The 11,226-nt window shown below is 49.9% G+C and overlaps 4 protein-coding genes across 4 annotated transcripts; 1 reads left to right on the top strand and 3 right to left on the bottom strand.

Annotated features, from left to right (window-relative positions):
* Positions 1–53: 53 nt before the first annotated feature.
* Positions 54–3,460, bottom strand: SPPG_09038 (uncharacterized protein; the record flags this gene model as incomplete). Its single annotated transcript, XM_016757191.1, has 2 exons — positions 54–189; positions 249–3,460. The coding sequence occupies 2 exons, from the start codon at positions 3,458–3,460 to the stop codon at positions 54–56; spliced, it is 3,348 nt and encodes a 1,115-aa protein (XP_016610128.1).
* A 690-nt stretch (positions 3,461–4,150) lies between these two features.
* SPPG_02589 (uncharacterized protein) lies at positions 4,151–4,894 on the bottom strand (the record flags this gene model as incomplete). Its single annotated transcript, XM_016750871.1, has 1 exon — positions 4,151–4,894. One exon carries the CDS (start codon positions 4,892–4,894, stop codon positions 4,151–4,153), a length of 744 nt encoding a protein of 247 aa, XP_016610127.1.
* A 346-nt stretch (positions 4,895–5,240) lies between these two features.
* On the bottom strand, positions 5,241–6,746 carry SPPG_02588 (regulatory P domain-containing protein; the record flags this gene model as incomplete). Its single annotated transcript, XM_016750870.1, has 4 exons — positions 5,241–5,970; positions 6,037–6,338; positions 6,404–6,567; positions 6,638–6,746. The coding sequence occupies 4 exons, from the start codon at positions 6,744–6,746 to the stop codon at positions 5,241–5,243; spliced, it is 1,305 nt and encodes a 434-aa protein (XP_016610126.1).
* A 2,060-nt stretch (positions 6,747–8,806) lies between these two features.
* Positions 8,807–10,287, top strand: SPPG_02587 (uncharacterized protein). Its single transcript, XM_016750869.1, has 3 exons — positions 8,807–9,332; positions 9,405–9,605; positions 9,671–10,287. The coding sequence occupies exons 1-3, from the start codon at positions 9,203–9,205 to the stop codon at positions 10,135–10,137; spliced, it is 798 nt and encodes a 265-aa protein (XP_016610125.1). The 5' UTR covers positions 8,807–9,202; the 3' UTR covers positions 10,138–10,287.
* The last annotated feature ends 939 nt before the right edge of the window (positions 10,288–11,226 follow it).

Below are 11,226 nucleotides of genomic sequence, written 5' to 3'. Positions count from 1 at the left end.
CATTGCGTACCGACGCATCCGTTGATGCGATTTGGTAGAATCCTTTGTTTGCGTCACCTCCCGATATGTATCGGAATGGGACTGCGACGATCCAGTTCAGGATGTCGAGCATGATGGGAAAGGGATATGGATCCCAGGCCATGCAGTCGTTGGCTCGGCGATAGTCGAAGGCTACGCGCGGGGGTTTGTCTGCATAGCGAATGATAACAGGATCGCTGGCGAAGGTTACTTCGGTGGTTCGTTTCCACCTCTGAAGCCCCATCATGGTGTCTCGCTCCGTCTCGAGGGCTGTCCGCTCCAACGGAGAGTACGACCGTGGCCTCGAAAGGGGTGGCGGAGCCGAGATAAATCGAGGCGCATAAGGAATCTTGGTGTAGTTCCCTATGAGATGACCCTCATAGCTGAAGGCTTGATGGAAGTGTCGTAGAATGTTGATTAGGGCCCAGACCACGGGTTTGGGTCGCTTGAGATCGACGTGGAAACGTTCCGCGTCTTTTAATTGGGCTTCGAAGGCCCCTGGAGCCCTCTCCGTAGAGTCGAGGTTCCATTTGTTCCGAAGTGTCTGCCATTCTTCTTTGGAAATGTTCTCTTCGGGGTCCGCAACCGAATTATGGGTCGCGGTGGACAGTTTGAGGCCTAACGGGACCGTTGAGCTAGCAGCGGTGGCCTCAAGAGGGTTTTCGATGAGAAAAGTTTGGGCTGCCACGCGCGTCTGTCCCGTGATTAACATGGTTAATCTAGACTTCTGAGCTTTGGCTTTGGTCAGCCGTGGCATTGACACATCCTTCATGAATTCACCCTGCTTGGTCTTGTATGGCGTGCCGCGCATGTGATCGGTGTCCAGCTCATCCGTTATGGAGCAGGGGATAAGGATGTCTGGATTCTTGAGCGTCACCGCGAAACTGGGTAACGGGGGTTCCTGAACCAAGGTTTGGAGTTTCAAATGTCCCAAAACGTCGTTGGCTAGGATGATGAGAGGTTTCCCGTACGCGATGACCCGAAAGTAGGCGCGGAAAGTCAGGTATTCTCCGCCGCGGCCTCTGAGGGAAGTTTCGAGGCATACTGTCTTGGTAGATGAGATACGTCCACCAATGCCGTTGAAAGCCATCGTTTCCGCATCCTGCAAATCGGTTTCGGAGAACAGAAGGCCTTGGTACGTGTCGGAAATCAGAGACTCGCAGGCCCCTGTGTCTAGTACCACAGGTGCCCAGAGCTGCGCGATGACGGCTAGCGTCCAGCAAGGCTGCGTTTGGGTCTTAGTCTGGCTTTTGAGTACATCGCCTAAATCTACTGAGTAGAAGGCGTTGATAGAAGGCACCGCGATCTCGAAATGGGGCGCGATGTCGTTAATTGTTGCTTCCGTAGCCTTGATCACACTCTCAAAGTGTTCTCTAGTTTTGTCGTTTTGTGGTTTTGTTGTTTTATTCTGGCGAGCAACTTGTTCGATAGCCAGCATGACTATACGCGTCCGTTCGCTCTCTTCGTGTCTTTGGAGACGTGGATGGTCTTTAACGTGCCGAAATTTGGGGTTTCCGCGACGATAATAATAGTCTGAGCGAACGATATTGCCTGTCAGGAGAAATGCCACCAGTTGCAGGTTGGCGTACGCATCAAAGATAACAGGATCTTCAGAGCTCCACATCAAGAATTTCTCGCGCTCGTCGAGCTTTATCCAGGCAAGGAGAATCAAACGAGGGGTACCGTCTTCTCGGACCTTTCGCAGGATTCGATCCTTGTCAGCTTCGGCTGCGGCAGCGATGTAGAGGTGGTGGGAACTCCACGCGACTGCGTAGGGGTCGTTCCCGAGGTGCCCGGCGCCTCGCTTCGGTTCTTTGGCGAAGAAGCTGAGCGCGCGGGGGTTGTTGCCCATCATCAGAGCCACTTGCGGGGTGCCCCAGATGATGGCTATGTTGTCCCAGACTCGGTCCCAGCCCTGCGTGGGCGTGCGGGGGTCCTCTTCCTTGGTCACCGTGACCTTGGAAAGAGGTGCGGTCATCAAAATTGTTGATTCCGAGTGCTTGGGTGAATGAAAGAACCCGATGGTGTGGAATCCTTGATTAGCGGCTTCCGTTCTTTCCAGTTCCGAAGCCGAAAAAAGAGTCTCGGTGGTAGCGGACGTCGAGTCCAGCTCCACTATGTACGCCTTCTTCGATTCCTGTTTGGGTTTCCAACCTGAGGGCATGGGTGCTCCATATGGTCCTTTCTTTCCATCTTCAGGATCTTTTCGGTTCGGGTTCTGCCAGCAGAAAACATTCCAATGCTTTTTCTGACAGAATTTGCAGGGTGCCGGTGGTTCCTTGTTGGGGTCCGGAACCATCTTCTGAGGACCATCGCGACCCTTTTCGGGGTTTCCGGTTTTATGCGGAGCCGTCTGCTTAGGGCCTTTGTCGGTTCCGGTCTTTTGTGACTTCTTCTGAGCTTCTGCAGCACCGCTGTAGCAAGGGTCTCGTTTTCTGGTGTCATCAGAGCCGAAATAAAGGCGCAGGAAGTCTTTTAATTTGGTCAGGTTCGTGACGTTACAGGATTTGACCATGATTTGGATGTCGCTGGGCAATTGTTCGACTATTAGGTCGAAATGCTGGTCAGCGGGACATTCTATGTTTGCCCGGTCGCCATAAGCGAGGCGCCGGAGATGAGTTTTGTGGTCGATGAACGCGAGAAAGCTGCGAAATTCTTTGGGGTTCGCATGGCAGCGCACATATTCGGTTTTGCGCTTGGACTCGGTTAGGGGATCTCGGAACTCTCGAAGCAGTTCCTCTTTCCACCTTTTCCAGGTCCATGAGCGAGTTTCCTGGGCTTCCAGAGTGTAAAACCAAGCGTCAGCAGGGGTTTTCTCGGCTATCATGGCTGGTAGGAGCTGTACCATCCTGGCATCCGACGTTGCGCTAACGTTTTGAAGAAGTTGGACTTTGTTAAGCCATTCTTCAACGTCTTGGTTTCTTCTGCCCGTAAACTCGGGTACGTCCTTTGCTTTCAAGGAATCGACCTTGGTGTCGCTGGCCCACGGGGCCGCTGGCACTTGGATTGGAGGCACCGCACCTGAAAAACTTGGTTCGGTACGCTCCCTTGGTGTGTCCGCCGTTTCCCACGGGGTTGCGGACCGTTCTCTTGTAGCTCGTGCTATGGGAGGTTGTTCAGGCAGCGGGCGATGCGCTAGGGCTTCTAAGGCTCGTGCGAGGCGCTCATCCGCCGCTGTCTGACGTTCGGAAAGCCTATGAAGCTGTTCCGTAAGGTTTTGAGTTGCCAACTGCGTTGCAGCAGTCGAGCGGGCAATGTCTTCTTTTAACGCTGCCACTTCAGAGGCCATCGTGGCCAAGTTAGGGGCTTCCGGTTCGACGGAAGTGGTCCCTGAACGCCTTGGGCGTGTTGCGGGAGGGACTTCGACGTCCTCCGCAGGACCCTGACTACGAGTCTGGATCACAGGTGAGCGGCCTCGCGTTGGTGAGCGTTCGACCGGCATCATTCTCGGGTTTCGTGAAGTTCTGTCTCCCGAAACGAGAGAAAAGGTTTCCGAGTAGCTACCTGAGCGGATCTCGGTTTGCGCAAGAGTTTCGGTACGACCGAATAAGGTTTTCAGCTGAATTTGAGAGGGGAAGGCGGTTCGTCGCGCTTCTCAGTCAAGTGTAACGGATTTTTTGTTGGTAGACTACAGTAAAGACAACTTGGGTCTCCTAGCAGGTTGTGTGGGTGTCCGTACTAGGAATCGTAGTCTCCAAATCCTTTCTTTGGGCGTCGGTAGCGACTTGAGGGCGAGAGGCAAGGAGAGTCGGTTAGTTGTGAACCGAGCAGGATTTAGAGGCTTCGGTACGGGTGATCAGGCCGTTGAAGCGCTCTGTTAGGTTCCTGTTAACCTAAGATTGGAGTTGAGAAGCGAGTTATGGGGATTTTTTGTCGCTACGGCTTCTGCCCCCGACTTATTTTATTGAATACATCCTTTTTATACAAGATTCTTGGATAAACTGTTAAACTAAACTAAACTAATGGGTGTCGCTGCACCGCAACTGATTTATTGGTGGCGGTACCGATCTCTTCCTTTTCCGCACTGGCTCGGGCCTCCACAGGTTGTACGAGGCACGCTGAAATCTAATGCGCCAATTGCCATTCTCCGAACCGGTTTTTTCGGTCGCGGTAACCCAATCGGTGGAGTTGGTCACGCGATTCGTGCTTCCCGCGTCCGATTTGGGCTTACTCGCGATCTCTCGAAGACGTCCTCGTCGTTACACAAGTCATCGAGTGACTCGGGCACGATATCAAAAAGGAAAATTGACTTCAAGTAGTGAAGACGAGCAAAGAAAGCGTTTCGCGCATCGCTTTTCAGTCGCTGCTTCTGTCCCTTCACATCGAGCCGCAGATTAATGTACCAAAGGAGCATCTGCATGAAATGCTCTTGAACGTTGACTTTCAGGTTCGTCATCATACTCGCTGTCAGGTAATTGATTGACTGCTGCTCTTTTTGTAGATTTGGATGAACGAAGCTGATGATGTGGCAGTACCGTTGAACATATGGCAGCAAACAATCCCGCCATGCCTTCTTTGCTTCCTTTCTTGGATGCCAAGCCTCCCCCTTGTTGAGAAGATAGAGAATCGCTTCGATGGTCTCCTCGTTCACGGTGAAGGTTGGTGCAGATAGGATGTAGAATTTGAGAGCATGGGAAGCGTGGTCGGCGAGTTGATGGATGATGGCGATGTAATCTAAAAGCCATTGGCGGTAGATGTCATTTGGCAGGAAAGCTTTTGCAAAGGAAGTCTTGTTGCAGGTATGTAAGCAAGTAGGGTTTTCAAGCTTTTGCTTCTTTTTTGGTGGCATTGATGATATCTGTGGAAAAAGATGAAAGCCTGGGAAAATGCGCGACGACAACTTATATAGGATTTTTTGGATCAAACCATAGTTCATGAGTCTAAATCGAGTAAAATTATGATTAAATTGGTTGGAATCTATGTACTAGTGCCAATACCAATCGGCTCCGCACTATGATTATTCAAAGTGTGAAGAGGGAAGAAAGCAGAGAGGAACGCGTTTGATGTGACTCATCATATCTCTACAACCCCCTCTTCTTCTGGTCGTTCCTCATCTTATTACATAATCTTTAGTCACGTGACTACAGGAGCCGAGGTCTTATTCTGGCTTGCAATTATCTGCATTATGCCTGCGATTGATCAACAATGACGAGGTACAAAGTTTCATAGAACTACTAGAACTACAGGGTATCCTATCCTACGCACGGTTATTATAGCATAGTCTAAATGGTGGTCGTCTTGACCACAAAGAATCCTCTCTCAATAGAGTTCACAACAATGTTTCCAGAGGGAAAGTAGATGTAGCTAGACCAAGATCCTTCAAAGACGGCCTCATTCTTCTCGGGGGTGACATCAAAGTAAGCAACTTCTTGCAGCTTCGCTTGCGCAACCTTTGAAATATCGAGGACGCGCAAGCCGGAGCCGTAGTTTGCGAGGTAAGCATAGTTGCCCTTGATGTACAGGTTGTGGTCGATTGAGGTTACCGGGGCGCTGTAGGTACCAATATGCTTGGGAGCAGTGAGGGAGCGGACGTCCCAGATGTAGGTCTTGGTGTGCTTGTCTGAACCATTCTTCTCGTCGAGTTCGTCGTCAACGAGAAAGTACTGATGGTCCTCGGTCAGCCATCCCTGGTGAGTGTACGCAGCACCCGTGTATCCAGTGCGAGAGAGTATCTTGGGCGACGACTTGTCAGTAACGTCCCAGAATGTGACAGTATCCTCATTGGATGCGAACGCAATCTCCCGACCACGGTAGCGAGAATCAGGTCCCTTGTAGTTAACGACTTGAACGTCGTGGGTATAGCCGTCAGAGCTCGCGCATCCAACAAACTTGGGAGCGGCCGGGGTATTAATGTCTACCATGTGCAGACCCGAATTGCAGGTACGAGAGCCGACAAGGTACGCAAACCCAGTCTCCTCGTTAATGGCAATGTTGTGGGTCTTTCCGACTTCTCTGTAAGTCAGCACGGCTTTGTGATCCTTGGCCGAGTAACGCTCTCAAGGTACGAAGGTCAAACACCTGCATGCATGTGCATTGGACGAGTCATCAGCGACGATGAACGCATGGTCCTTAAAGACTTTGATATCCCTCCAGGGTACTTTGGCGTTGACGTTGGAGGCCAAACGTCCAAGGAAGATTGGGGACGATGGACTGGTAATGTCCACAAAGGCAGTGCCATCTGTTTGACCGATGATGGCATACTCGCGCTTGGTGGTTGGGTCCGTCCATCCCCAGATGTCGTTGCCGTTACCTTGGCTTCCGAGCTCGGTGTGGGGAATGAAGGATAGGAGGTCGACTCCTTTGCATGGGTAGTCTCCAGCCTACAAATACAGTAGAAGGTTTATTCAATAGTACACGGCGACTTCTGCTGCGAATTGGTACTTACAAATCCGTTAGCACACTTTTTGTATCCGACGCTCTGGAGGGATGCAGTGGGGGCAAATGAACTGCTGTTCTGTTGGGCCTTGCAAACCAATGAAGTAGAAGTTTCGCATTGCTCCCAATCGGCCTTCTTGGCCTCAAGGACGCGGCCCATCAGAGAATTGGGATCTGTGTGAACATGCACAGATTCATGTTGGAGACTTGAATTTATGACTGATCTCAATGTTTGCAGACGTACCTCCTTGCTGACAAGCGCCAATACAATGCAATTCACCATCCTTGGGAACCGGCGGAAGAGCCGCAACAAGGGGTGCGACAAGGACAGCGGTAATAAACCAGGCTTTCATAGTATGGTGTGCGTAACGTTGGCTTCACTGGAGCTATTATGAGGTATAAGCAATCAAGAACCGTTCAACGATCCTCTGAAGCAGGAGTAGATTTTACATTCAATGGGAAACCACCGGCATGATGCTTTTATAGTTATGGTCATTTGTCAGAAGAACAGGATTTGTATTATACGGGGAAACTTGCTAAAGCGGTCATTCTCCGGGCAGCGCTGCACCCCACGATCAAACCCAACGAACTGTGAACAAACTGTACACCCGAATTGATACGGGGGCATAAGCATGTTAACCCCGCGATGGCTGCTATTCTCCCCATGAGCAGACGGTCGCGCGAGCGAGACTTTTGATAACGCACCGACGTCTTGTCTCCCACCAGTCTCAAAGCTCCGCGCAAGAAAAGTGGGATCTTGAGGTACTGTGTTGTGCCGCGCTTGTATAACTCCTACAATAGCACACTTTCAACGTGAGATTGGGCGATCCACGCGTTTTTTCTGTTCGCTTTGCACGATAAGACTCCGCACTACCGGAGACGAATCCTCCTTGCACCGACATAGTAATAAAGTTATGAATATAGTGGGGCTACGTAAGTGATGGTGCCTGGTGAGTGACTGCTCATTGCTCTGCACTACCAAGGGGAAGCGGGGATAGTTCTGATGAGCAGATGCACCGTTGCACACAGTTGCTAGATAGTGAGTTCATGGAAGCTGATCGCGATCTCCAATTAAACCTTTAAAGCAAGAAACAACATCATTCTGGAACACATGGACATCCGTAATCCTTGATCGTAGGTGTTCTCATTAGGATCTTTTGTCCCCACAGGCTCTGCAAAGATTTGATCAAAAGGAGACTCCAGCTCAGAGCAACCATATGAGACAAATGCCTCCCCTCGGGGTGCAGGAACAATCACCCGCGCACGGCAATCAATAACGACATATCGTTCCATCATTACGAAATTTGTCGGCCGCAAGTGTTCTGAAAATCACTGTGTTCTGCAAGTAATGGTGCACCTATTCGACTGACCTCCGCGGCCTTTTGCTGCCCACCACGAATGAAAGTTACAGCTGTGTATGGTGATTTCTGACTCGATGGATATGGCGCGTCGGTGTCCTTTTTTAAAATAATGTACTAGTACAATTGCCCTTTGTGGCCCCATCTGGTCAGACATGTCAATAAATCAAGATAGTCCGACAAGGACTATAATTTCAATCAGATCTTGATTGGACACCAGCCGTTGATCCCCGCCATACAAACACAGATATGATACTGTTAAAAGCTGATAACCACGTGGAAGTAAGAAAAGTCAGTACTCGTTCTCCAATACTATTGCAATGTTCAAGAATACTGTATCTCGATGTTTTGGGCTGGGATAAATAGCAAGGGTCGCAGCAGGCAACGACATGCCTGCAAGCGACATCACAACCCAAATCTATCGTTCCTACCACCACCACCTTCCGACTGATCACCCCACTCGTGCGCCGCCAAATCCTGCTCAGTTCACCCCAACCGATTCACCTTGCCTCTTTGCCCCAGTTAACGAAGCCTTTGTTTGGGGTTCTGTGATGTCTCTTTTATCGCAGCGAGAGTCCGAATTCGCTGCAGTGAGATTTAGGACATCGGCGGAAACCAAAAGTTCCGCTACAACAACTTATGACAGGGCATCTTGCCTGACAAGATGCAGGTAAACATTTTTGCAAACACTGTTGCAGGCTGTACAGTCAGTCGAAGGCGGAGTGAAGAATTGAAATGTGTGATCATAAATCCCTCATATGAATGGCTTTGGCAAACAGGGAGTGTGAAGGCAGAAACACTAGTTGGTGTACTGCGGTGAAAATGATGGAGGACTGTGCACATCATAGAATGCTCTCTACAGAATCCCTCGAGGACTGCTTGACATTTTGTATGTCTCGTGTCATTGCTGTTAAAAGAGAAGAAAAGCGATAGAATCACCGCTTGGGACTTGCTTAGGGAACAAAAGATGGTCCACAGAAGGTGGGGGAATCCCAATCTCGTGATGTTGCAAAGAGTCACCTATCACTGGCCAGAGGAGAAACAGGATCAATTGTGATTATGTCACCCGCCGTGGCAGTTGCCGTCGTCGTCAAAGGATGCCGCCCTTGTCTATCGTCGGAGGGCCGTCGACCAACCGCCACGGCCATGGCACGACAACGGTTTCCCGTAAAGCAAAACCCAAAAACCAAAGAGCAGCAAGTCTTGTTTCGAATTATTTTTTTTGCGCGCCGATTTTTGGCCGTTTTTGCTAGTCGTGTGCTGAATCAAAAGAAAAAAAAAGTTGTGATAAACAATTTACGGTAAATGACATCAATGGCGGACCATCGGCTGTTGGCACTCGTTCAAGTTGCCAAACAGCGAGGAACCTGCCTTCCGCTACGAAGAAACCGCTGCAAAAACAAGTTGCGACCAACGCACACAGTCTTGGTTAGGCTGTTGACGAGTACCTCATGTCACGACACATCCTTTTCCTCGCAGTGGCAGCGGCCCTCCAGGGCACTACGACAGCCTTTATCAGAGGAAACCAAGAGTTTTCATCAAACAACTGTCAAGGCATGGCCAACAAGGTCGATTGGATCAGTACGTCTCCCATATCATGTTTACTGCCTCACTCTATGCAATAACCGGCTAATCCTCCTTCCTTCTAAACAGTCCAGAACAAGAACAAAGACTGGAGCGCCGACAACTGCAAAAATCTGGCAGCCACAGGCTGTACTGCCGATCAAGCCGTTCTGACAAACTTTGGTGCAAACTCGACCTGGATGCCTTGTATTGATCCCGAGGGAAATAACCCAGATAGAGTCAATGGAGATTTCTTTCCGGAGGGAGCAAATGGTGGAACCTTTGCCATCTGTATGTGTTCATGACCAAGTAAATTTGGCTTTAAGCGTTGCAAAATGCTGATAACTTCTTTACAGTAACGGAATATGATAACAGCATCGGTGCTGAGCGCTGCAAAACCATCAAAAACAAAGACTCGACAACGGACAACTGGGTCCGCACAGCCCGTCTCGCCGACGGCCAATGCCGCGACGCAGGCCCCCAGCGATACATGCGTCTCTCCTGCCAAAAGGATGGATCCGTCTACATCCGCGATTACTGCAACTCCACCTGCGGGAATTGCAAATATAACTCTATGGTTGGGTACGCTGGGTCATCCACATGTGGCGAGATTGGCGATAATTCTGGGGCGTCGTCGATTGTCGGGGGATACTGCGTAACAGCATCCAAGGGCGGGTTTCCAAGCGAGAAGCCCAAACGTGGGTGGAAACCACCCAACCCTACCGGGCCTGACCAATTTGTGACAGCTGCTGCTGTCCAGAGCAGTGCACTGATGGGAACCTTGATGGGAGCGATGCTGCTGGCCATCGTTTCCATCATATAGAAATTTCAACTTGTATAGATGTTTAGACGTTGGTTTTTTTTAGATACATGTTTTTGATTAGTTGTTGTAGGAACCTCATTATACTGCAAGATACTTGTAAACCCGTATTGGATACTGGTAATGCGAGGAGACCCGTCACTTGAGATCACCTAGAGTCATATCAGAGGCGCTGCTGTTCTGCGCGTCTATAAGAAGGGAACCCGTTTCCCTTCCTTCGCCATTCAAAACGCATAGAACAAAACCACCACAACCGAGCACCACAACCAAAATAACCACAGAATGAACGACAAGGAGAAGAATACTTCCCACCCTACTCCATGAAACTCTCCCCAGAGCGCTAGGATCCTCACTTCTGGAACAACGGTTGTTCAAGCACATCATATCTGGAAGACCTCCTTCCTCAAGATACTATCCTAGGCAGATATTCCATACAACATGATCAGGTATATTGCTGAGCCATTTGACATCAATCGACTAATATGATATGTGCACTTCAACGGGTTAGTGTTGAAAGACAGCTTTTTGAAGCAGGCTTCATCTCAAGCCATGACGGTGACGACTCCCTTGAATGTACTCTCGAACGGTTCATCGACCCTTGGTGCTCTTGATTGAGTGCGCTGGGGATCCAGGACTTTTACTTTGAAAAAATTAGAGTGTTTAAAGCAGGCCTATGGGCGCTCCACGTTGTGCAAGCGTTTGGATGGGGTATTAGGAGTGTTGGTACTACTTCGTCAGTTGACATGTATATATAGTTACCAGTGGTGTAAAGGCGATGCAGACGTGGTTGGGGGTATAGGCCTAGTTGTAGTTAGCGTGATCCTGGCTGCAGACTAATGTGAATCAGTCCTTAGTGTGTACGTAGGAGATCGCTAATATATTTAACGTTCGTCATCACCCCGTATCATCCAAATTTCCTCTTGCCGATCCAGCACAAAGGAGTTTTTTCGCCCGATCGATCTTGCTCCTAGTCAGTACGCTTTGGTACATGGTGGTCATCTGCCGGAGGGAGGTGAGGAGGACGACGGAGTGAGGAGGCGGACGGACGGCGGCGTTTGATTTGTTTCCTGCGACTTCTTTTGTAGGGGGGAA

The sequence above is a fragment of the Spizellomyces punctatus genome (assembly GCF_000182565.1).
Source record: "Spizellomyces punctatus DAOM BR117 chromosome Unknown supercont1.4, whole genome shotgun sequence".
NCBI lineage: Eukaryota > Fungi > Chytridiomycota > Chytridiomycetes > Spizellomycetales > Spizellomycetaceae > Spizellomyces > Spizellomyces punctatus.
Note: the sequence above shows the minus strand (reverse complement) of the source record. Positions and strands in the feature narration are given on the sequence as shown.

What these genes read in the sequence shown, in the direction of transcription:
- SPPG_02587 (XM_016750869.1), top strand. Translation starts at nt 9,203, where the DNA reads ATGTCACGACACATCCTTTTCCTCGCAGTGGCAGCGGCCCTCCAGGGC. An exon ending in CAACAAGGTCGATTGGATCA is followed by an intron (nt 9,333 to 9,404) that starts GTACGTCTCCCA and finishes CCTTCTAAACAG; the next exon opens with TCCAGAACAAGAACAAAGAC. An exon ending in TGGTGGAACCTTTGCCATCT is followed by an intron (nt 9,606 to 9,670) that starts GTATGTGTTCAT and finishes ACTTCTTTACAG; the next exon opens with TAACGGAATATGATAACAGC.